Source organism: Hyla sarda, chromosome 5, assembly GCF_029499605.1.
Source record: "Hyla sarda isolate aHylSar1 chromosome 5, aHylSar1.hap1, whole genome shotgun sequence".
Taxonomy (NCBI): Eukaryota; Metazoa; Chordata; class Amphibia; order Anura; family Hylidae; genus Hyla; species Hyla sarda.
Genome location: NC_079193.1, coordinates 316,278,326 through 316,305,739, shown reverse-complemented (window position 1 = coordinate 316,305,739; position 27,414 = coordinate 316,278,326). Strand labels below are relative to the sequence as shown.

General features: G+C 43.2%; 1 protein-coding gene across 9 annotated transcripts in view; it reads left to right on the top strand.

Moving 5' to 3' along the window:
* The window catches only part of ZNF704 (zinc finger protein 704), a 136,263-nt gene that overhangs the window by 32,329 nt on the left and 76,520 nt on the right, over positions 1 to 27,414 (top strand). For all 9 annotated transcript variants that reach the window (XR_008844277.1, XR_008844282.1, XR_008844281.1 and 6 more), the window contains exon 2: positions 15,701 to 15,948. Coding sequence is in view for 3 of the 9 variants with exons in the window: in XM_056522219.1 (XP_056378194.1) it covers positions 15,701 to 15,948 (248 nt within the window). In the remaining 6 variants the exon portion in view is untranslated. The remainder of the gene's footprint in view (positions 1 to 15,700; positions 15,949 to 27,414) is intronic.

Sequence of the window (27,414 nt, the reverse complement as noted above, 5' to 3'; positions counted from 1 at the left end):
CTACATTTAATGCTCCAAATATAAAGGGGAAAAAAGACTCAAAAGGCAATTATAAATCTTCCCAACTGTTTAAAATAAAAAGATTAAAAAAATGCATCTTGGGAGTGCAAAATAACAAGGCAGTTTTTTCAGGTCAAAAGTGGAAACTTAAAGTGGCTATCCACCATAGGGTGATTGTAGTACTTACCTGGGTATTTCCTGTTGGATTTCGTTCTCTAAACTACACATCCCACAGTTCCACGCTTGAAAGTTTGAGGTCACTTTACTTCCACACATCAGCCACCCCCCCCCCCCATTGAAACACAATCTTTTCTAGCCAGAGGGCCTACAGCTGTTTCTAAATTGAAGCAGGACAGACTCCCTCCGAACACCTTACTAGTGATGACAGGTCTCGACGCACTGCAACCTGGGAGATCCGGAGACATGAGGAATTTTGTGTGCTGTTAAAAACAAATATTTGGGCAATAATCACAGAAGAATTGTTAGACTACTTTCACACACAGGTACAGACACTATATTATGAACTACACTAACTTTACAGTCTCTGTAGCATAGTCAAATAAAAATGCCGGAAAGTTAAACAGATTTGTAAATTACCTCTATTAAAAAATGTTTACCCTTCCAGTACTTTTTAGCAACTGTATGTTACAGAGGAAATTCTTTTCTTTTTGAATTTCTTTTTTGTCTTGTCCACAGTGCTCTCTGCTGACACCTCTGTCTGTGTCAGGAACTGTACAGAGCAGCATAGGTTTGCTATGGGGATTTTCTCCTGCTCTGGACAGTTCCCGGTACAGGCATCAAGTGTCAGCAGAGAGCACTGTGGACAAGACAAAAAATAAATTAAAAAAGAAAATAATTTCCTCTGTAACATACAGCTGCTAAAAAGTACTGGAAGGGTAACAATTTTTTCATAGAAGTCATTTACAAATCTGTTTAACTTTCTGCCACCAGTTGATTTAAAAAAAAAAATAAAATGTTTTCCACCGGAGTACCCCTTTAAGCCTGAATCGCATTGATTTCAGTGGAGAGAAATTGTGTCCATTTGGCACATGTCTACTGATAGCGGGGAACAAGATCCCCTTATTCTTGACTATTTGACATATCATAAGAGTCAGTTGTTCAAAGTTCTCTCTATGTTGACTGTGCATGGTAGAGTAAGGAAAGGATATTGAACATGTTTCCGCGGGCATCACCATCATAATTTAAGATGGGCTGATGATGTGTAAGTCAGAATATTGTGAATCCAAATAGAAAAATATAAAAAATTTACTGCATGTATTGCGAAAAAAAAAAAAAAAATTATATATATATATATATATATATATATAGACAGTCATGGCCGTAAATGTTGGCAAACCTGAAATTTTTCAAGAAAATGAAGTATTTCTCACAGAAAAGGATTGCAGTAACACATGTTTATTCTCTTTGTGTGTATTGGAACTAAACCAAAAAAAGAGGAAAAAAAGCAAATTGGACATAATGTCACCAAACTCCAAAAATGGTCTGGACAAAATTATTGGCACCCTTAACTTAATATTTGGTTGCACACGCTTTGGAAAAAAATTACTGAATTCAGTCACTTCCTATAACCATCAATAAGCTTCTTACACCTCTCAGCCGGAATGTTGGACCACTCTTCCTTTGCAAACTGTTTGGGGTCATTGTCCTGCTGGAAGACCCAAGATCACAGACGCAAATCCAGCTTTTTGACACTGGGCTGTACAGTGCGACCCAAAATCCGTTGGTAATCCTCAGATTTTATGATGCCTTGTACACATTCAAGGCACCCAGTGCCAGAGCCAGCAAAACAACCCCAAAACATTATTGAACATCCACCATATTTCACTGTAGGTTCTGTGTTCTTATCTTTGTAGGCCTCATTCCGTTTTCGGTAAACAGTAGAATGATGTGCTTTACCAAAAAACTCTATCTTGGTCTCATCTGTCCACAAAACGTTTTCCCAGGAGGATTTTGGTTTACTCAAGTTCATTTTGGCAAAATGTAGTCTTGCTTTTTTATGTCTGTGTGTCAGCAGTACGGTCATGACTTTATATAAAGGAATTCTGAAAAATGAAAAAAAAATGCAATAACATCTAAATATACAGTAATGTGTGCTTGTGAAAGTTATAAAGAGGTATGAAGTACAAAACTGCTTATCCTGGAAAATTATCCCCACCAGATTTTGCCAAAATTTTGTACAACGTGAAAGAAGTTTTTGCTGCATTTTAACATATCCTATAAGGTAAATGTATACCTTTGACATATGCCTTAGAAAAACAGGGTCCTCTCTCCCTCTGTTCATGTCATACGTTAAAAACTCTGAAAATTATTTATAGAGAACCCAAAATGGTGCTGAAGAAATAAAAATAAATACAGACTGGTTAGTGAAAATGATGCCCCTATTGGTGGAAAAAAGAAAAAAAATTGTTGCTGCTTTAGAAATGTATTAAAAGTTAAAACTACACCCCCCTAAAAATCAAGCACTCAGCTCTGTCGATAGCAACTTTTAAAGGTTATGGTAATTGGACTATGTACATTTTTTATTTTAATAAACTGAACTGCTTCCACTCTTAAAGGAAAACTGTCAGTAAACTCCCCCTGCACTGGTACTGACTGGTAGTGCGGGGGACGCTGATCAATATGCTGCCTACCATGCCTGGATCCGTCCCGCCGTTATCTTCATTTGTCTGGATATGCAAATGAGCTGCTAACTTGGACGGGCGGGGTTACAAGGCACCTTCTGGCACTCTGATGCCAGTGTCGCTCATCCGCAGCAGCCCCCCCCCCCGGCTAATGAATATTCATCCTGTCCCTCTTCAGTGGAGTCCAGTACAGAGCGGGGATGGGAGGAACAGTCGGAGGGAGGGAATGAATAATTATAAGCCGGGCGGTGCGGCGGACGAGCGGCGCTGACGTCAGAGTGCCAGAAGGAGCCTTGTAACCCCGCCCGTGCCAGTTAGCAGCTCATCTGCATATCCAGAAGAATGAAGATAACGGAAAAACGGTGGGGCGAATCCGGGCATAATAGGCAGCATATTGATCAGCGCCCCATGCACTACCAGCCAGTATCTCTGGTTAGTGTGGGGGGGAGTTTCCCTTTAAGCGCTAAAATAGACCAGCCTAAAAATAGTTATAGAGAATGTATTATGAGGTGCAAAACCTTAAAGTAATTAAGAATGCACCTCTGAATGCATTCTGTATCCAGCTTGAGACCCAGTGCCATACAACATTTGCATTTCTGTGCAGAAGAGTAGCGACAAACACAATGTTACCATAATTTGCACACAGGGCACAAAATGTATAGAGTTGAAGGGGTTCTCGGCAGCCCCTACTTCTTAGAAGTATCTCTTGACAAGAATCAGATCTTGACCTGAGACAGTAAATGACAGACTGATAGAGGGAGAAAGGGCCCTGCCTGTGAGGGCAGCGAAATAGAAGGTGAGGGAGGCAGCTGGTCTTCTGTGAGTAGTTCCAGTTCAGGAGGCAGCCATTCATAGGGCAATACAGTAGTAGCATGTTGTAGGCTGTCCCGAAAAAAATTTTTTTTTAGGGTGCTTTTGAAGATCTTGATGGTGAGTGAGAGCCGAATGTTTCAGGTTAGTGAATTCCAGTGTAGGAGGGAAGTAAGGGAGTAATCTTGAAGATTGTTGTGTGATGTGCAGACAAGGGAAGAGCACAGGAGGAGATCTTGAGGGGATCAGAGATTACATTTTTTTGTAAAAAAAATAAAAAATCACTTTAACAAAGAGTCACACACTTGTTGCGCAAGTGTGACAAACCTGCAAAAAAGCTTGATAAATGTCCCTTTTAATGAATTTACTTATATTTTCTTTAAAAAAAAGCTGAAGCTTTACATTAAGAAAATGGGGGAATGTAATAACAGTTATCACCTAAATCTTGCAATTTTTTCAGGCTTTAATTTTAAACTTTTTTTCCTGAATATTTTTTTTACCATATAATTTACACTTTCCTTAGCTAGGCCTGTATGTTAAATGAACACAAAAGCAGATTGCCATTACAGTTATGTTACAGCATTTTGTCAAGGATAATTATTTCATAAAAAATAATCAAGTTGTATAATTGTAGCACATAAAATCACACTTCTCATAATCTTCCAGAACATCACACCCAATGTGTCATATTCATTAAGACATTTAAAAAAGGGACATTTAAAAAAACATGTTAAAAATGAAGCTTTGGTACAGCGTAATTGTTTATATGATAGACAATTCCCTCCTATTATGTTTTATAAATTACACTGATTGAGTTACTTCCTAACTGGAGGTGTACAGAAAGTCTTCAGACCCTTTCACTTTTTTCACATTTTGTTATGTTGCGGCCTTGTGTTTCCTCCCCATCATTCTGCACTCAATACCCAGTAATGACAAAGTGAAAACAGAATGTTAAAAATATTTGCTAATTTATTGAAAAGGGAAAACAACAATATTGCATTGACATAAGTATTCAAACCCCTTACTCAAGACTTAGTTGAAGCCTTTTTGGTAGTGATTAGAGCCTCCAGTCTTCTTGGGGATGAGGCCACAAGGTTTGTATACCTGGATTTGGGGTTTTCTGCCATTCTCTGCAGATCCTCTCAAGCTCTGTTAGGTTGATTTTTGACCATTGGTGAAAGCAATTTTCAGGTCTCTCTAGAGATGTTCGACTAGGTTCAAGTCACTGTTCTGGCTGGGCCACTTATGGGCACTCACAGAGTTGTCACTTCTGTGTTGTTTTGGCTGTGTGCTTAGAGTCATTGTTGGATGGTGGACCTTCAGCCCAGTCAGAGGTCCACCACCATGTTTCACTATAGGGGTGGTATTGCTACAGACAGTGCTGTGGTCAGACTTGCGATCAGTGGATCCACCTCACCACAGCCGTAACAGTAAGATCTGGCCATGGATCCCGCCGGGGTGATCCTGCCAGATGTTTCAGACCTCAATTCTATTGCAGCCCAGTCCCAGCAAATTGCGCAACAATCGCAGCAGCTCCTCACGGTCCAGCAGCAGTAACAACAGCCACAACCAGCTCCAGTGGTTCTCAAACTTCGTTTATCCTTGCTGACGAAGTATGAAGGAGAACCTAAATTGTGCAGGGGATTCGTGACCCAGTGCTCCATGCATGTCGAACTGATGGCCAATCAGTTTCCGACAGAGCGTGCCAAGGTGGCCTTCGTGGTTAGTCTGCTCTCAGGTAAGGCTTTGGCCTGGGTCACTTATCTCTGGGACAGAAGCGACCTCGTGACTACCAACCTTTAAACTTTCCTCGCAGAATTATGCAGCGTCTTTGAAAAGCCTGCTTGGTCTTCCTCTGCAGAAACAGCGCTTTTGGACCCTGGCTTCTGAACGTGACTGGAATAATGCAGCCCTTTGTGCCACCTTCAAAAAAGGTCTTTCCAGCAGGGTCAAAGATGCTTTGGCCGCACAGGATCCTCCTTCTACCTTGAGTGAGCTCATTCTCCTGTCCACTCAAATTGATGCGTGCTTCGCCGAGAGGCAAGAGGAAATTCATCTTGAGCGTGAGCCTGCTCGTACTTGTCATTTCCCTAGACTGGCACTGGTGTTCCAGTGGACTCCTCTGTCACCTGTCGTACCTCCTGCTGAAAAAGCTATGCAAGTGGACCGCGTTCACCTGTCACAGCATGAGAGGTCCCGCAGACGTGAGGAAAATCTTTGCCTCTATTTTCCCAGTCCAGATCATTTCCTCAAAGACTGTCCTCTTTGTCCTTCTTGTCTGGGAAATGCACGCACCTAGGGCACGTTGGAGAGGCATCCCTATGTAAGAATATCTCCTCTCCTCATTTGTCTATGCCGGTACAAATCTGTACCTCTTCTCGTACTTTGTTTCCTGCCTCTGCTTTCTTGGACTCTGGTTCTGCAGGAACTTTCATCAATGCATCCCTGGTCCAAAAGTATCGTCTTACAGTGTCACGGCTCAGCAAACCCCTATACATTTCCTCCATCAACAGTGAAAGTTTGAACTTTGCGTTACAATACCGCACTGATCCTCTGACCATGCACTTGGGGGTTTTACACATGTTCTATGTGCTTCCTTTTTGTATTTCTGCGATTCTCTTGGGTTTATCTTGGTTGAAACTTCATGCACCGTTTCTCAATTGGCAAACAGGAGAAATTTCTCGCTGGAGTCAAAGCTGTCAGAATCTCTGTCTGAAGCACTCTTCCTTCACCTTCTTCTCTTCCGGGTTTGCCCCCTCCTTATCAGGACTTTGCTAATGTGTTTTGCGAGAAACAAGCCGAAAGTCTTCCTCCATGTCGACCCTATGATTGTCCTAATGAGCTTTTGCCTGGTACCACACCTCCTCGGAGAAGAATCTACCCTCTCTCGGTGCCTGAAACGCAAGCCATGTCTCAGTATATTAAGGAGAACCTCCAGAAGGGTTTTATCCAGAAATCCTCCTCTCCTTCCGGAGCTGGATTCTTTTTCGTGGAGAAGAAGGAAGTCTCTCTTCGCCCTTGCATTGACTACCGTGGTCTCAATAAAATTACCATCAAGAATCGGTATCCTTTACCTCTCATTTCTGAGCTCTTCGACCGTCTGCGGGAAGGTAAAGGAGAAGAGCATATTTAAAAGAAGAAAAAAAAAGAGGACATAGTTTTAAATTAGAGGGGCAAAGGTTTAAAAGTAATATGAGGAAGTATTACTTTACTGAGAGAGAGTAGTAGATGCATGGAATAGCCTTCCTACAGTAGTGGTCGCTGCAAATACAGCGAAGGAGTTTAAACATGCATGGGATAAGCATAAGGCTATCCTTCATATAAGATAGGGCCCTGGACTATTCATAGTATTCAGATTATTGGGCAGACTAGATGGGCCAAATGGTTCTTATCTGCCGACGCATTCCATGTTTCTATGTGGGGCACCAAGGTCTTCACCAAATTGGACCTGCGAGGAGCATATCATTTAATCAGGATTCGAGAGGGAGACGAGTGGAAGATGGCTTTTAATACATGTGATGGACACTTTGATTGCTTAGTGATGCCTTTTGGACTCTGTAACGCCCCAGCTGTCTTCCAAGAATTTGTAAATTACATTTTCCGTGATCTTCTTTACACGTGTGTCGTGGTTTATCTACATGAGATCTTGATCTTCTTTCCCAACTTGGAGGTGTATCGCACTTATGTGCGCCAGGTCTTACGTCACCTGCGGAATAATCATCTTTATGCCAAACTCAAGAAATGTAAAGAAAAAAGCACCCAACAAATTTTTCAAATGTGAGAAGCAAAGTCACTGGTCTGATAAAACCAGGATTTTACTTTTTGGCCTCATTAATAAGCATCATGTCTTGAGTAAAACATGCACTGCTTATCACCCGCCCAATACCTGTTATGGCTGTGGTACGGTGGATCCACTGACCTGTGAGGAAGATGGCGTGGGCCGTACCAGGGAGCGGAGTCTAAGGTGCTGCTGGCTTTCACCAAAGCCCGCCTCAAAGCGGGATGGACTTGCTGCGGCAGGAGGCACCCAGGTCGCTACCCCTGGTACGACTCGTCCCCTCAGGAAGCCGAGGTTTAACGTGGCACAGGAAGGTATAGGCACAGACGAAGTCAGGACAGGCAGGAGGTCAGGGCTGGCGGCAATGAAGCAAGGTCAGGTCACGTAGCAAGAAGGTCAGAAGGCAGGCAGCACAGGAGCAAGGTCAGGATAAGTAGCAAGGAGTCAGATATGCGGCAAGGCAAGACACAGGTAAACGCTTTCTCTTAGGTAAACTAGGCACAAAGATCTGGCAAGGATTATAGGAAGTGCAGGGTCAAATGAGATTAGCACCAATCAATGGTGCGCTGTCCTTTAAAATTTAAAAAGAGCTGGCGCGCGCCCTAGGAGGGGGGACGTGCGTACCGGCAGACACGGGGAGCAGAGGATACTGAACAGCCAGGAGGTGAGGGGAGACCCTGCAGGTGCATGCGAACCGTAGCGGTGCCGGCAGCAGGGACATGGATGCCATTGCAGTACCCACTAAATATAATCCTGCCACACACTGTACCCTGAATATAATACTGCCACACACAGTGCCATGAATATAATACTGCCATACACTATACCCTCCGAATATAATACTGCCACACACTGTATCCACTGAATGTAATACTGCAACACACTGTACCCTAAATATAATCCTGCCACACACTAACCTGAATATAATGCTGCCCCACACTGTACCCTGAATATAATGCTACCCCACACTGTATCTACTTAAAATAATCCTGCCACCCACTGTACTCTGAATATAATACTGCCAGACACTGTACCCTGAATATAATACTGCCGCACACTGTACCCTGAATATAATACTGCCACACACTGTACCCTGAATATAATACTGCCGCACACTGTACCCTGAATATAATACTGCCAGACACTGTATCTACTGAATATAATCCTACCACACACTGTTCCCTGAATATAATACTGCCACACACTGTACCCTGAATATAATACTGCCACACACTGTATAATACTGCTACATACACTCCCTCTTATCCTCTGTGTCCGCATCACTCCTCATCACCCCCATAACCCCCTGCCAAACCTCTCCTCATCACCCCCATAACCCCCCCTGCACCTCTTATAACCCCCATAACCCCCCTGCATCTCTCATCACCCCCATAAACCCCCTGCACCTCTTATCACCCCCATAAACCCCCTGCACCTCTCATCACCCCCATAACCCACCTACACCTATTATCACCCCCATAACCCCCCTGCACCTCTCATTACCCCCTTGCACCACTTATCACCCCCCATGCACCTCTCATCACCCCCATAATCCCCCTGCACCTCTCATCACCCGCCCACCACCTCTCATCACCACCCCCCTGCACCACTCAACACCTCTTATCACTCCCATAACACCTACCCTGTCGAGGATCCGTCAACTCCAATCAACCCTTGGCCTGTCCGGCCCTGCCATAATTCTTAAGGGGCCTACGCCCTAGAAATAGGTAATTTAATAGAAATGTGCGGGCCCCCCCGGACTATGAGGCCTGGTCATAGTCCTTGCGGGCACCCCGCGGTCAGTAATTGACAGTCGCAGTCACTCACTGACAAGCAGGGCCGCCATCAGGGGGGTACAAGTGACATTTCTTGAGTTTAGCCCCCTGAAACTCTGAGGCCCCATACAGGGTGTATGGGTTGTACCCCCCTGATGGTGGCCCTGACTGCTAAATTTACTATTAACTAAGACTCCCAAGTCCTTTTCCACATCAGTCGTCCCAAGTGTTCTCCCATTTAATACATAATCCCAACCTGGATTTTTCTTCCCCATGTGCATTACCTTACATTTATCAGTGTTGAACCTCATCTGCCACTTCCCAGCCCAAACCTCCAACCTATTCAGATCCATTTGTTACAGTGCACTATCCTCTATAGTGTTTACATATTTACAGAGTTTAGTATCATCTGCAAAGATTGCTACTTTACTATTCAACCCCTCTACAAGGTCATTAATGAATATATTAAATAGAACAGGACCCAAGACTGACCCCTGTGGTACCCCACTAGTAACAGTTACCCAATCAGAATAAGTACCATTAATAACAACCCTCTGTTTAGACTCAATTTCACATAATGTCAAACTCCTCCCCCTATCCTTCCTGAATAGACTATAACCCTGTATGTTGACCGCCCAGTCACAGTTATCATTCAACCAAGCCTCTGTTATACCCACTATGTCATAATTTTCCTCAGACATCAACCACTCCAGTTCCTCTGTTTTATTGGTCAGACTTCTGGCATTAACCAACATGCAATTCAAAGTTGTATGTTTTTTCTTCCTATGAAGCATATCCCTATTAACTATTCTAATCCCTCCCTCTGCTCCACCCCCAGGTATATTAATAAGTCCCCCCTCTCTATCTATACTATCTTCCCCCTCTACGTTGTAGGTTCCCTCCCTCCAAGTCCCTAGTTTAAATACTCTTCCACCCTTCTAGCCATCTTCTCCCCAAGCACAGCTTCAACCTCCCCATTGAGGTGCAGCCCGTCCCTACGGTAGAGCTGGTATCTGACAGCCAAGTCAGCCCAGTTCTCCATGAATCCAAACCCCTCCTATCTTTATGTGAACTGGTATTTTCTGTTTGAATTTTCTTCTATGCCACACACATCAGCCCTCACACCCATTGAAATATAAAAGAGCTGCATCGATTCAAAAGACCTGTGTTTTTCAATCAGGGTGTCTACAGCTCGTGCAAAAATACAATTAGTTGCAGATTTATCTCTCTCCCACCAAGCAATCGCTCCACCCATTGAAAGAGACTGGCTCCCTGTCATCAGCTGATTAGTGATGTCAGGTCTTGGCCGCATTGCAACCTGGGTAAAATCTGAGACAACAGTCATTTTGTATGCTGTTAAAAATAAATATTGGGGTGAAAATCAAATAAGAATTTTGAGACCACCATCACACACTGGTACAGACATTATATTATGAATTACACTAACTTTACAGCCCCTGTAGCATAGTCAAATAAAAAAAAATCCTGGAATACCCCTTTAAACCCAGAAAATACAGTTAATGTGGAGTGACAGACCCTGCGTACTTCATTTTAACCTCTAGAAATGCTTTTTTTTTTTTTTGTTAAATCCAGCTAGAAATGCTCTATATTTTTGAATTTTGTCTGACCACAGTGCTCTCTGCTGACACCTATGTCCATTTTAGGAACTGTCCAGAGTAGGAGCCAATCCCCATAGCAAACCTATTCTGATCCAGACAGTTCCTAAAATGTACAGAGGTGTCAGAAGAGAGCACTGTGGTCAGACAGAAAGGAAATTCAAAAAGAAAATAACTTCCTCTGTAATATACAGCAGCTGATAAGTACTGGAAGGATTAAGATTTTTTAATAAATAGAAGTAATTTATAAATCTGTTTAACTTTCTGGCATCAGTTGATTTAAAAATAATGTTTTCCAGGGGAGTACCCCTTTAAGAGTCTCTTAGGCCTACCCATATGCTGTTCCCTGATTGGTCTGGAATCTATATGTAACATAATGCAAGCAATGATTGGCTAACCTGCAGTCATGTGATCTTGCTGCTAACTGCAAAGTATTCTGGGCTACCCAAACATCTTGTCAGGGACCGACCAGGGGACAGGGAGAGTGAGCCCTAAACTGACCCTCAAACCCCTTTCCCTGCCTACTTGCCCATCCACCCTAACCGGTGGATCGACAACTGGGCGCGGGTCCCTCCCTGAACTAAAGTGCAGGGGCCTAATAAAAACACATACTAATAAATAGTCGGTCACAAACCAGAAACATAACAGGAACATAGAACTCTATAACAGATTAAGTTCAGAGGACACAGATCAGAGAGTTAGTACAGAGGACACTATATCAGCGGACATGAACAGAGGACACTATAGATAAGCGGTCATGAACAGAACTCCAAAGATCTGAATAGAACCAATAAACATATAGGCCCTCATTTACTATTGCAAACCCGACATGTTTTGTCGGGTTGTGCGCCAAATTCTGTTGCATTACGCCAGAATTGAAAAAACCCAGACTAACTCTCTATTTTGCTAAGAAAACCCGCCGGGAAAAGGGGGCGTGGTCTCAAAAAAGGGGCGTGCTTCCGACATTTTCACAAAAAAACAACATATTTACTAAGGTTTCCACATAAAATGTGGTGGATTTTAGCTGAGGAAAACCCTACAGATCAGAGCATGTGTAAAAAAAAGCAAAGTGTAGGGAAATTGGAAAATGTAGGGAAACCTTAGTAAATACCGTGGAAAATAAATTGCAGGGAATTAAAACCCACAAAGAAACCTACACTCCACTCTTATTAAATGAGTGCCATAGAATTCAAAACACCAGACGGGAAAACGGATAAGTCTGAACATACTCCAGAAACAAAACAGGAATAAGATGATTCCCCTAGAAAAACCTCCGGTAGACACAGGAATAACAATACCCTCTGAGTCCCCACGGACAGGTAAACGGGATCTATTTCTAAACAGGAATATTTGCAATTCCTATGCAAACCCCCAGTAGACACAAAGCCCCCATGGACAGGTAATAGGGATGCAAGCATACACATGCTATATTTATAGAACACTGTTCACACTGAACACAAGACAGGAATAATCGCAATCCCTTCAGAACACCTACAGTAGACACAGGAATAACAATACCCTCTGAGTCCCCATGGACAGGTAACAGGGATGCCTAGTTATAACTCAGAAAAACGGATGCAACAAGATATAATTATAGAACACTGTTCACACTGAACACAAGACTAATGGCAATCCCTCCAAACACCGCCAGTAGACAAGGAGTCCCATGGAGCGGTAACAGGGATGCAACATAGGACACTGTTCACACTGGACACACAAACTGGACACTCCACTAACAAAGTAGCCATTAATAATCCAAATAGACTACTGGCCAGCGGCACACTCACCAGTGTGGACAGGATACTGGCCCAGTAGGAAAACAGAAATATAAAACGCAGAACTTCATAAGAACGCATACAAGAGAAAACACAGTGTGAACAGACACATAGCAGAAAGGATATACAAATCCTAAAACCGACTAAACAAACACAGCTTAAAATCCACTAAGAGCATGCCTCCTAACCATGGTTAAAACCAAAACATACAAGATGCATGCTAAAACAGAGAAAGTAGATTTAAAAGCTCAAATAAGAAGAGTTTCACCCAAAGCCTCCATTATCAGCATGGCAGTAGCAAGATGTAATGAAGTATCACCAGCTGCATATCCAGCATGTTAGCAAGTCAGGATGAAATGAAGTCAATCACCAGCACTGAAGCTAGTCAGTGCTGAACTTAAATAGACACACCCTAAAGAAAATTGGACAACAGAGGCTGAGGCTGAAAAAGCCAGAGACATTAACTATTCCCTGTTACCTGACCAGGGAACATAAATCTGTTCACACGCAGCAAATCCAATAGCTGTGTGTAAACACAGACCAGGACAGACATGGCACATCTTCTCAGTGTTCATAAATAATCCTATGCTGAAATAGCACCAAAAAGTGTTCCTAATCCCTTTTTCTACAATAGCTCCTGGCAAAGCTCTAATGTTCTCCAAACCTCATTTATGCCAAACTTCTCGCTCCTCTCTATATGTAAGTCCATTATTAGTGATACTATCTCACAGAACTGCACAGAACTAAAGGATTCCATTATAAGATGTTTTTTTTATTCGCACTGTTCTTCTGAGCTGGCATTCAGCTATATTGTCTCATGGAACCAGGGAGCATTACTTTTCCATGATGAAATGTTACTGAATTTCATTATAGAATAGTTAAAGGTGTTTTATTCTTTATGTAAGGCCCACACTACATTAAGGCAGATTTTTCGGGTGGGACAGATTATATAACTGCTTAGAATGGGAAAGACTACTTGCTGACCAAAATGTTGCCAAGAATACGCCTCTGTATGTTGCTGTAATGGAAGTAAGAAGTTATTTCATGTGCAAATCATGAAATTGATCTTTTCATTGTTACATATATTTCTAGAATGTGTCATTACTTGCTGATCTAGATACTGCAACCCTAATTCTCTATAAAGCACTGTGGCTTCTGAATAACTCCATGGCCATGCAGGCTGTGTGCAGGTACTACAACTAAGTCACATTTACCTGAGCAGCTTAGACACAGTTCTTTGCACAGTGCCTGGACAAGACTACAGTGAATCTGCAAAAAATATAGGGCCTTACCTATATACCTATATATACAGCTGTCACGCCCCCTCCCATAGGCTGCATTGAGGGGGCGGAGCGTGATGTCACATGGGGCGGAGCCGTGACATCACAATGCTCCGTCCCCGTGATCGCCAGTAATAAGAGCCAGAGCGAACACGCTCCAGGGACTGATTCTATCGGGGTGCTGCGTGCAAGATCACGGGGGTCCCCAGCGGCGGGACTCCCGCGATCAGGCATCGTATCCCCTATCCTTTAAGGGGTTAAACTCTATAGATGTAAAATAAATAGTTTTAAAAAATTAAAATACTGTATTTATCGGTGTATAACACACACTTTTAAAACTACAATATGAGACAAAAAACCTACCTGCGTGTTATATGCTGATAAATCCAAAATCCGCTGAACTCCGGCTGGTAGGGTGAGTGGTTTCCTCAGATTGAGTTGTTGCAGCCGCAGCAGTCAGTGGGAAATGGCTGATCTTGTTCCCAGTGGAAGGTTTGGGAAAACAGAAGAGTCGGTGAACAATTCTCCAGACAAATCTGTAGGAAACTGGGAAAACTTCACTCTTTCTGCCCAGCCTCTTGCTGAATGTCCAAGCCCAAAATGCTGTGTTTGGGCCTGAAGCCGCCGCCGCTGGTTACTGTTCTAAAGTGGCTGTGGTCAGGCTGCTAATCTTAAACAAGCAGCCTGCTCCACGGCCACTTTAAATTTATTGCCCAGAAGTGGCTGCTGGGACTGACAAGTGATGTTCCTGAAGGGGCACTGAGGAGCAGCGCAGAGGACGTCACTCGTCAGTACTTCACTGACTGCACAGCCCAAGACCCACACCTGATCCTGAGCCTGCTGGTGCATGCCCACAGACACAGGCCAGGTAAGGAAAGAACAAGCAGGGGAGTAGGTGTGGCACAGAGGGGATCAGGGGGGGGGAGTGATGTGGCACAGGGGGGATCAGAGGGGGGGAGTGATGTGGCACAGGGGGGGGGATCAGAGGGATATGAATGATGTGGCACAAGGGGGAATGATGTGGCACAGGGGATGATAAAGGGAGAATCAGAGGGGAAGAGATTATGTGGCACAAGGGGGATCATAGAGGAGATTGATGTGGTACAGGGGGGATCAGAAGGGGAATAATGTGGCACAGGGGGGATCAGACTGGGGGGTAGGGGGAATGATGTGGCAAATGGGGGGACTCAGAGTAGAGGGAATGATGTGACATTAAGTTCAGGGCTTCCAAGTCATTCATTTTGAATACATTTTTTTTTTATTAAAATGTTCTTATTAAACTGAGGGTGTGTGTTATACGCCGATAAATATGGTATATTGCAGTAAGGAGGATAGAACAGATGTCATCATTGTAGAAAATATAACCATGGCATGCAGAATACATTTTTTGTCTGTGACCGATTTCCACCTCTCTGACTAAAGTCTTTCTACTCTAAAACATAAGAAGTTTTTGGGATATGATAAAAATTATTCAAACTAAGGAAATGTGATAAAATATTAAAATAAGCATTACCCAGCAATAACACACGCCCACACTTATGTGATTGCTGCAGCCAATCACTGGGCTCAGTTTCTTACTGTATAATGCTGAGGCCATTGCATCTGTGCTGCGGTCACCTCGGTGTCTGTATACTTGGCTACAATGATGATATACCCAAAGATTGTACCCCATAATGATTGAAGCTTTTAATGTTTTATCACATTTTCTCACTTTACTTAATTTTTTTTTCACATTTTGCTAAACAGTTTTTAAGGAAAACCCAACCTGCTGAAAGATCCATTTTATTACTATAGAATTTGCTAATATACTAAAAATATATGGACCAAATAGTGGGAGTGATTCAACTATGTATGATGAGGAACGTGTTGAGTTTGGATGTGCGCAAATACAAACCTCTTATGAATACTTTATGGCTTGTGTGTACGGCAGCCATGTTATTTACACCAGAGGATACAACTTCTTGCTTTTACTGTTTTCATTGAGAGTCTGATCTGATGTTTTTGTGTTAATGTTATTTCCACAGGGAACACGAGTAAAATCTTCCTGGCAGTCTAAAGAACAACAGGCAGACTTCAGACAAAGTATTTACGTGACCCCCGAGTTCAATGTCCACGCTACAGAATGTAAGGACATGTCGTCCGTGGTCCTGAGCAATGCAAGTAGATCAGCGGACTCCGAACAGGAACTGAGACAGGAATGCACAAGATCCGTCTGCTTATTGGAGCAGAAAAGAAAGGTCGTCTCATCCAACATTGATGTCCCACAAGCAAGGTATGAATAAAACCAAATAGATTAGTATACAGGGAAACCTCTCCAAAATATTACCTCTATGAGAAGACCACCCTCTTTTCCAGACCATAGATTTCCATGGGAAAGTCAGGACCCGATGTAATGCACATCTCATCAGCTAAAACCTCTGTATAGTGAGGAATTAGGGATTTAATTGCAAAATTTTATAAATGTGAATATCTATAACTGGTCTTGCATCAACTAAGATATAAATTGTATTAAGTTTATTATTAATAATATTAACAGCCACATCAGAGTTAATAGACCTGGGTCTGTGTAGTTTACTCCAAAATATAGACCCATATTAGCTCTGAAACTGATGCTCATAGTTTTCTGTAAATCCCCTAAATACAAAATAATAAAGTCACTTAAAGGGGTACTCCGCTGCTCAGCGTTTGGAACAAACTGTTCCGAACGCTGGAGCCGACGCCGTGACATCATAGCCCCGCCCCTCATGATGTCATGCCCCGCACCCTCAATGCAAGTCTATGGGAGGGGGCGTGACAGACAGTGAGTACCCCTTTAAAGAGGACCTGTGACCAACTAAAAAAAAAATTGTTTAGATACCACCATAAATATGCCCTCCTATTCCTGGGATATAAGGGTTTATCATTTTCGGACACTTTAGTAAGGGGAGTAAAATATTAGGTGATGGGGGGAATTATACAGCCAGGGGGTGGGAATATTTTATTTTAAGGAACATGTATGCCTAATACACATCCCCTGACTATATAATCCCACCCATCACTCCCATTATTAAAATTATACTTTTTGTATATAACATAACTTAAATGGTCACTCTCATTAAAACTAATACAAAAAAAACAAAAAAAACGAATTAAAAAAAATAAAAAATATTTCTAATGTACTTTGTTTTAAAAAAAAATTAAGTTTTCTATGTTTTATTTGTGCTTAAAAAAGCTCAAGAGCACATTTTCCTCCGTCTCATACACAGACTTTGGACCAAAGCCCAAACACAGGAAATGCAGCCTGGAGTACTGAGGGGGGTGTGTCCAACCAACAGCATATGGCAGTTAAGTGTGAGAGGAGCTAGGATTGGATGAGGTTGGACACACCCCCCTCAGCACTCCATGCTGCACTTCCTGTGTTTGGGCTTCGGTCCAAAGTCTGTGTATGAGTTGGGGGAAATGTGCTCTTGAGATTTTTTAAGCACAAATAAAACATAGAAAACTTCATTTTTTTTAAACAAAGTATATTAGAAATATGTTTTATTTACCATAAAGAGTGCAATAGCAAAAATTAGTTTTAATGAGAGTTACCCTTGTTGTAGAATCTCCAGACTTGTAATAATTCGGGCTCAGTGGTCTGCCAGGGATAGCGAATTCGCAGAGTCAGTGGTCCAGCAACTGATTCCTTCTCCAGCATAGCAAGAAATCCTCGAGAAGGTCAGTGTTCAGTTTATTTATGTAGACAACAAAAGGAGGGTTTTCAATAGCCACTCCCATAGTACAGAGCCACGCCCATACATACAGTACAGAGCCACGCCCATACATACAGTCAGCATTAGGTTACAAGGTGATTCAGCCTACAGAAGATATGACACACCTCCATGTGCCATCAACAAAACCCCCCACATCTGCAGCTATGGTGGTCAGTCGACAACACATGAATCTACGCCATATCGCACAATATGAAGGCAATGTGACAACTTAATATTTCCACGACACCCTTTAAAGGGAATCAGTCATCAGTATCACATGCACTAACCTATAAGCGTGTAGAGCAGGTGACACTGATGACAATGGTACTTACTGTTTCATGATCGCTATCTCCGTTCCTCCGATATTCCTGGTTTTATAGATTAGCAAACGAAGGAGCTTGGTGCACATTCTCAAACCCTGAGTGCACTGTGACTTTCGTCCAGCATCCTCATAGTAAACGCCCTCCTCCCCTGTTATGAGCTTTCTCCGCTGCAGAATGGAGCTCCACTGCTGCCATCATTAAAATTTTAGACGTTGCAATCAATGCCTGTCACGGCAACTATATTGAAGGTAAAAGATGTGGGTAGCTCAGTGGGGCTCATCGGACCCCTGCAACACGATCGTGGGGGGTCTGATGGTCTAAAATCATGATGATGCCCCCTCCCATAGGATTGCATTGAGGGGGCGGGGCATTGTCACAAGGGGGCGGAGTCATGAGGTCACGATACTCTGGCCCCGTAGTCGTGACCCTTCAGACACGGAGCGAACACAGGTGGGTGTCTGCATGAGAGAATCAGATATCTTATTCCCTATCCTTTGGATAGGGGATAAGATGTCATAGGGCTGGAGTACCCCTTTAAGTATTTAACAATAATAAAAAAGAAACAGTCCAGCAAATTATGTGGTAAAATGTTTATGTTTCGATTCATTTACTAAGACTATTGGAAGTAAAAAAATGAAAATAACAAAAATATCAGTGTAAAATTGGACCGCAGGGCCCTTGCAAATCCAAATTACAGATATTATATTAATTATCTCCCAAAGGTAACAGTATATTTTTAAATATATATCTATCTTTTTAAAGATGTTACCTTTGGGAAATAACTAAGATAGTATCAATAATTTGGATCTACAAGGGCCCTCCGATCCATTTTTACTCTGATATCTTTGTTAAAATTCAAGGACCACCCACTGGACTCAGAAGTTTTACTGAATATTTTTCCACAAAAATGTATATCAATCTGCTCATCTCCTCTTGCATTTTAAACATGATGGGTTCCCTTTAAAGATGTACTCCAATGGAAAACTATTTTTTTTATATATATCAACTGGCTCCAGAAAGTTAACAGTTTTGTAAATTACCTCTAGTAAAAAAATATTAATCCTTCCAGTACTTATCAGCTGCTATATACTACAGGGGAAGTTGAGTTGTTCTTTTCTGTCTGAGCACAGTGCTCTCTGCTGACACCTCTGTCCGTGTCAGGAACTGTCCAAAGTAGGAACAAATCCCCATAGCAAACCTCTCCTGCTCTGGACAGTTCCTGACATGGACAGAGGGGTCAGTAGAGAGCACTGTGGGCAGGCTAGAAAGAACAACTCAACTTCCTCTGTAGTATACATCAGCTAATAAGTACTGGAAGGGTTAAGATTTTTTAATAGAAGTAATTTACAAATATGTTTAACTTTCTGGCACCAATGGATTTAACATTTTTTCCCCCCACCGGAGTACCCCTTTAACCCCTCAAGGACGCAGGACGTAAATGTACGTCCTGGTGCGGTGGTACTTAACGCACCAGGACGTACATTTACGTCCTGTGCATAACCGCGGGCATCGGAGCGATGCCCGTGTCATGCGCGGCTGATCCCGGCTGCTGATCGCAGCCAGGGACCCGCCGGCAATGGCCGAAATCGCGGGCGTCTGTCATTAACCCCTGAGGTGCCGGGATCAATACAGATCCCGGCATCTGCGGCAGTGCGCGATTTAAATGAACGATCGGATCGCCCGCAGCGCTGCTGCGGGGATCCGATCATTCAGAGCGCCGCACGGAGGTCCCCTCACCTTCCTCTGTCCGACTCCCGGCGTCTTCTGCTCTGGTCTGAGATCGAGCAGACCAGAGCAGAAGATGACCGAGAACACTGATCTGTTCTATGTCCTATACATAGAACAGATCAGTATTAGCAATCATGGTATTGCTATGAATAGTCCCCTATGGGGACTATTCAAGTGTTAAAAAAAATGTAAAAGTAAAAAAAAAGTGAAAAATCCCCTCCCCCAATAAAAAAGTTAAACGTCCGTTTTTTCCTATTTTACCCCCCAAAAGCGTAAAAAAGAAATTTTATAGACATATTTGGTATCGCCGCGTGCGTAAATGTCCGAACTATTAAAATAAAATGTTAATGATCCCGTACGGTGAACGGCGTGAACGTAGAAAAAAAAAAGTCCAAAATTGCTACTTTTTTAATACATTTTATAAAAAAAAATTATAAAACATTTATTAAAAGTTTTTTATATGCAAATGTGGTATCAAAAAAAGTACAGATCATGGCGCAAAAAATGAGCCCTCATACCGCCGCTTATACGGAAAAATAAAAAAGTTAGAGGTCATCAAAATAAAGGGATTATAAACGTACTAATTTGGTTAAAAAGTTTGTGATTTTTTTTAAGCACAACAATAATATAAAAGTATGTAATAATGGGTATCATTTTAATCGTATTGACCCTCAGAATAAAGAACACACGTAATTTTTACCATAAATTGTACGGCGTGAAAACGAAACCTTCCAAAATTAGCAAAATTGCGCCATACATTTTATGATATAATGAGTGATGTCATTACAAAGGACAACTGGTCGCGCAAAAAACAAGCCCTCATACTAGTCTGTGGATGAAAATATAAAAGAGTTATGATTTTTAGAAGGCGAGGAGGAAAAAATGAAAACGTAAAAATGTAATTGTCTGAGTCCTTAAGGCCAAAATGGGCTGAGTCCTTAAGGGGTTAAAGGGGTACTCTGGCGGAAAACTTTTTCTTTTTAAATCAACTGGTGCCAGAAAGTTAAACAGATTTGTAAATTACTTCTATTAAAAATCTTAACCCTTCCAGTACTTATTAGCTGCTGAATACTACAGAGGAAATTATTTTCTTTGTGGAACACAGAGCTCTGTGCTGACATCACGACCACAGTGCTCTCTGCTGACATCTCTGTCCATTTTAGGAACTGTCCAGGGCAGCATATGTTTGCTATGGGGATTTTCTCCTACTCTGGACAGTTCTTAAAATGGACAGAGATGTCAGCAGAGAGCTCTGTGTTCCAAAAAGAAAAGAATTTCCTCTGTAGTATTCAGCAGCTAATAAGTACTAGAAGGATTAAGATGTTTTAATAGAAGTAATTTACAAATCTGTTTAACTTTCTGGCACCAGTTGAGTTTACCAGTTTTCCACCAGAGTACCCCTTTAAGGGGCTCCCTCTTTATTCTTTTAATTACTATTTTATGAACATCTCTAGAACAAGCTATACATCATCCTTAATCGCAGAGATAAGTCCTATCATTGTCAGAAAGTGAAAGTGTTCAAGCTTGTAATACCTTTGCTGCCACCTTTCGAAATTGAGATTAACAGTTTTGCTAAATTAGGCCATGGAATAGGACCATAAAAAAGAGAAATTCTAAACCGTTTTGTCAAACGTGTCATTTAAATGGTAATTTACTTTAATGATATACTGTATACGTGATTTACAGATATGCTGTTGCTCTGTTCTTGGGCGCATTATCTGGGGGCCGCTTTAATAGGGTTTCCATATTCCAACCTTTAAAATATAATCTTCTGTCTGAGAATCTATTGAATTCATAATTTATAGAAAGAATTAAAGACTGAGTAAAATGTGTCTAAAGTACTTAATCCAACTATTTCTTCCATCTGCAATGCTTATCAGAGAAAATATAATCTTGTATGTGATAAAAGAGGCCGAACAGACTGGTAGAGGTTGTTCTATGACAAGTGCCATATTGCCTGGACAGTCTACGTTCACCAGTCTTGTTCCATTCTTTGAAGTAAACTGTGTAGTCAAACTGTATTAAAGGGGTAGTCCAGCTTTTAACAACTTATCTCCTAGTTCGGTACTTGTTTATCTACGGGGCTGCCACAGAGAATACATGAAGCGCGTGCTGACCCACTCCCATGCAGTTGGGAAATTCAGGGTCCCATTGGGGAAATTGTGTGCGGGGGCAGACCTCTGGGATGGGGAAAGGATATAAGTCGATAAACACTGGAATACCTCTTTAAAGAAGTACTCTGGTGGGAAACACATTTTTTCAAATCAACTGGTGCCAGAAAGTTACACAGATTTGTAAATGACTTCTATTTAAAAAAAAATCTTAATCCTTCCAGTATCTATCAGCTGCTGTATACTACAGAGGAAGTTGTATAGTTCTCTAGTCTGACCTCAGTGCTCTCTGCTGACACCTCTGTCCGTGTCAGGAACTGTCCAGAGATGGAGCAAATCCTCATAGCAAACCTCTTCTGGACAGTTCCTGATTAACATACGGTGCAGGACATTATTCAAAGTGATTTTTGGCATTATGGAGGACGCACTCCAGGGCATCAGGACATAACATATAGGGTAAAATCTGCTGACAGGTTCCCTTCAATCCCCTTGTATTAGCCAAACTGTTATGTAAGGCTTTATTGGTAGCAAAGACAGTGTGGGGGGGATACCGTATTTTTCGCCGTATAAGACGCACTTTTTCTTCCCCAAAACTGGGGGGAAAAAGTCGGTGCGTCTTCTACGGCGAATACACCCCTATCGCGGCGGTCCCTGCGACCATCATGGCTGGGACCTGCGGCTAATACAGGACATCACCGATCGCGGTGATGCCCTGTATTAACCCTTCAGACGCAGCGATCAAAGCTGACCGCCGCGTCTGAAGGGAAAGTGACACTAACCCGGCGATTTCACCAGGACGGTCCCGAACAGCCCGACTGAATAGCCGGGTTAGTGCTTACAGGACACCGGGAGGGACCTTACCTGCCTCCTCGGTGTCTTCTCCGTTCAGGGATCCCCTGTATGGCCAGCGCTCTTCTTCCTCGTCATCACGTACGTGCGTTGGCATGCGTAACGACGTGATGACGGAGAGCGAGGATATCCGGCCGGCAGCAGAGACGTTCCGGAGCGACGGGGACGCGGCGACAGAGATGGAGCGACATCCAGGGCAGCGGTGACGGGTCCGGAGCGGCGGGGACACGTGAGTATTACCTCCTATACAGTGGTCTTCAATCTGCGGACCTCCAGATGTTGCTAAACTACAACTCCCAGCATGCCCGGACAGCCAACGGCTGTCCGGGCATGCTGGGAGTTGTAGTTTTGCAACATCTGGAGGTCCGCAGGTTGAAGACCACTATTGGGTTAAAAATCTTAAATTTTTTTGATTTTGCACCTAAAAATAGGGTGCGTCTTATACACCGTTGCGTCCTATAGGGCGAAAAATACGGTAAATAAAAGTGTATGCACCAGAATAGAAGTTCCATTCCCAAAAGTCATTTAGGAGCCTCTGTTCTTGTGATCAGTGGGGTCCGCACATTTATTACCAATCCTGAGGATATAAAAGAAGTGTGTCATCAGAAAATGACCTATTGTTTAAATCAAGTTTTTCTGCAAGTTTTTCTGTTAAAAATATTTTTAACTCCTTCCCGCCCTAGGACGTATGCTTGTATCTTCAGCCTGTGAGGTCAGTCAGCCTGTGAGGTCAGTCAGCCTGTGAGGTCAGTCAGTCTGTGAGGTCAGTCAGTCTGTGAGGTCAGTCAGCCTGTGAGGTCAGTCAGCCTGTGAGGTCAATCAGCCTGTGAGGTCAGTCAGTCTGTGAGGTCAGTCAGTCTGTGAGGTCAGTCAGTCTGTGAGGTCAGTCAGTCTGTGAGGTCAGTCAGCCTGTGAGGTCAGTCAGCCTGTGAGGTCAGTCAGCCTGTGAGGTCAATCAGCCTGTGAGGTCAATCAGCCTGTGAGGTCAGTCAGCCTGTGAGGTCAGTCAGTCTGTGAGGTCAGTCAGTCTGTGAGGTTCATCCATAGGCTGGATTGCACAGGCTGCATGTCATTGTAGTACTGACTAAATAAAAATAAAATAAATGCCCATTTCCCCCCCCCCAAAAAAAAAAACTATATTATCACCCCCCCCAAAAAAAATGTCCAAACCTTTACATAATAGGTATTACCACATTCTTAATGATTTGTACAATAAAACGATAATCATATTTATGCCGAACAGTGAACGCCATAGAAAACAACAACATAAAAAAACACATTTTGGTCCAAAATGTGGAGTACAAAAAGGTAAAAAAGAAGCATGAATTGCAAAAATGCTACCAATAAAAAGTATAGCTCGTTCCGCAAAAAATAAGCCCTCACACAATGGTGTTGGACGAAAAATAAGAAAGTCAGAACATGACAACACAAAAGAGGGGGGAAAAGGATTTTGTTAAAGGGGTACTCCGGCCCTAACACATCTTATCCCCTACCCAAATGATAGGGGATAAGATGGCTGATCGCTGGGGTCCTGTCGCTGGGGATCCCCTCAATCTTTCATGCAGCACCCCACTATCATCAGCCTCTGGAACGAACATCACTCCGGGTCTGATGAATCACAATCACAGGGCCAGTGTATTGTGACGTCGCGCTCCGCTCAATGCAATCCTATGGGAGGGGGCGTGACAGCTCCGAAGGCTGATGATAGCGGGGTGCTGCATGAAAGATTGCGGGGGTCCCCACTGGCGGGACCCCCGCGATCAGGCATCTTATCCCCTATCCTTTGGATAGGAGATAAGATGTCTTAGGGCCGGAGTACCCCTTTAAGAAAAGGAAAAAAAATATGGAAAAAAAAACTATATAAATTGGGTAGCGCCATAATCATACCGACCCACAGAATAAAAATAACATAATTTTTATGAATGCCATAAAAAAATAATAAAATAAAAAATGCCAGAAATTTTCCGCAATATTTTGGGGTTAAAAAAAAAAAAAAAAAAAAAGCACTTATTCTAGGGGAATATAAGTTTTCCTGATGGGCCGGGAACATAGCTCTCACATTGTTTGTATTTATTTTCATAAAACGCTATAACTTTCCAAATGCTTAACTTATGTGTTACCATTTCTTTACAACACCTACAAAACCAAGACTTAAAGGGGTACTCCAGGGAACTGAACTTATCAGACATTTATCTCCGGTTGACAGGATAGAGGATAAGTGTCTGATAAATGCAGTTCCCCGGAGTACCCCTTAAAGAGAATGAGCCAGAACAACATTAGGGTTTCTATATCTGATATCATTTCATCAGAAAACATCTTGTGGTGTGGGCAGATTCTCATCCAGGGATATGGCTCCGAGCCAGTGCTAGTAATATGTTTTTGTAATTTATTTGTAAGAGTTGAGAGACAATCATTTGCAATTCAGATCGTGTTTAAATTTTAATACGCCACTTGTTTGTTTTTACAGTAACCTGCCTGCACTTATCACTTTGTGACCTAAACAAGAGCAGGGAACTAACCGTTTTACTAAAGGGGTCTCTAGTTTTTGCTGCATCATTTTGCACATATATTTATCTTTCTAAAGGAAACATATAAAAAGTGTTACAGTGTTTAGTTGTCCTGCTTGTGCGTTTTTGTAATATATGTGGCTGCTACAAGTGCTGCTGTCTACACTCAGGATATGTGGAATCCAATCCATAAGTGCTTAAAGGGGTACACCGCTCCTCAGTGTTTGGAACAAACTGTTCCGAATGCTGGAGCTGGGACGGAGCCTCGGCCACTCATACTTTCATGCCCCACCCCCTCAATGCAAGTCTATGGGAGGGCATGACGGCTGCCACGCCCCCTCCCATAGACTTGCATTCAGTGGGCGGGGTGTGATGACATGAGGGGGCGAAGCTATGAAGTCACAAGCTCCTGACGCAGGCTCCAGCGTTCGGAACAGTTTGTTCCAAACACTGAGCAGCAGAGTACCCCTTTAACCTCCCTGGCGGAATGATCATGTCTGGAAATTTGTACCAAAAGTGGTACAATTTTTTGCATTGAAATTTCACATCTCCCCCCCGCCCATTTCACATCTCCCCCCGTCACATTACCCCTCCCTTGTCACATTTCCCCCTCCCCCTTATCACATTCTCCTCCCCCTTTGTCACATCCCCCCCCTTGTCACATTCTTCCCCCCTTGTCACATTCTTCCTCCCTCCATGTCACATTTCCCCCCTTATCACATCCCCCCCTTATCACATTACCCCCTCCCCCCTTTGTCACATTCCCCCCCCCCTTGTCACATTCCCCCCTTTGTCACATTCTTCCTCCCTCCATGTCACATTCCCCCCCTTATCACATCCCCCCCCTTATCACATTACCCCCTCCCCCCCTTTGTCACATTCCCCCCCCTTATCACATTACCCCTCCCCCCCTTTGTCACATTCTCCCCCCCCCTTTGTCACATTTCCCCCTCTTTGTCACATTCTCCCCCCCCCTTTGTCACATTTCCCCCTCTTTGTCACATTCATCCCCCCTTGTCACATTCCCCCCCTCCATGTCACATTCCCCCCCTCCATGTCACATTCCCCCCCTCCATGTCACATTCCCCCCCTCCATGTCACATCCCCCCCCCCCTTATCACATTCCCCCCTCCCCCTTTGTCACATCCCCCCCCCCCTTTGTCACATTTCCCCCTCTTTGTCACATTCCCCCCTCTGTCACCTTGTCCTGCAGTAACATACACTGGGTTTGCCGGGCAGATTTCAAACCTAGTGTATTTGCTGCAGAACAAGCCCTTTCCCATTCAGCCAATCACAGGCTTGACAAGTGACACCACTGCGGCCGGTGATTGGCTGAAAAGGGAAAGGTCCTACAAGATGATTAATGAAGAGAGGACACCCTGGACCTCACGGAGGGGAACGGCATCTGCAGGGACCGGGACTAGGTGAGCAGAAGTTTTTTTTTATTTTCCTCCCAGTGGCCTTTTACACTTAGCTCAGTTTTTTTCTACCAGGGTGCCTCCAGCTGTTGTAAAACTACTACTCCCAGCATGCCCGGACAGCCTTTGGCTGTCCGGGCATGCTGAGAGTTGTAGTTTTGCAACAGCTGGAGGCCCCCTGGTAGGGAAACACTGACTTTTAGTATTTTGTCTTTACCTGCTCTGGCCGGCCTCCGCCACGGGAGCCGACCCGAGCAGAGAATCGCATGTTTTCCTGGGGGCTGTATTGCTATATCGCGATTCCAAACACGCCCCCTCCATTCATCTGTATGGGAGAGGCGGAGACACGCAAACACTGTGGCCCAGATCTATCAAACTGTATGGAGAGAAAAAATGGAGGGATTTTCCCACAGCAGCCAATCATAGCTCAGCTTTCACTTTACCTCAGCCCGTCACTGAGCTGTGATTGGCTGCTGTGGGAAAATCCCTCCATTTTTTCTCTCATACAGTTTGATAATCTGGGCCTGTGTCTCCGCCTCTCCTATAGAGATGAATGGAGGGGGCGTGTTTCAACAAGCTAAAGTGCTGGGTGCGAAAAGTCACATACAGGAGCACAGCCGGGGCCTTAGAGGTCAGACCCCCTGTGATCAGACATTTATCCCCTATCCACAGAATATCAGAAGATTTCTTACTGCTGGACATCTTCTTTAAATACAACTGAGTGTGAAGACAAGATTGGATGCTGTAAGCGTTCCTTCTATACCTCTGTATACTGTATATGGAGTCCAACAGAACCTTCGGTGGTACGCCTGTAGACGCCATATTACATCTTTATGGGGGAGATCAAAACCTGTCCAGATGAAAAGTTGCCCATTTTTAACAAGGCCTGTGAAAAATGAAAGAAGCGATCTGATTGGTTGCTATGAGCAACTGGGTAACTTTTCCTTTGCACAGGTTTTGATAAATCTCCCCCTGTATATGAGCATGAGGCCTTAGACTTTGCATGAAGGAATTATTAAAAAATGAGCCGGTTAAGTGTTTACACACCTTAACCGCTACTTTTACTCATAG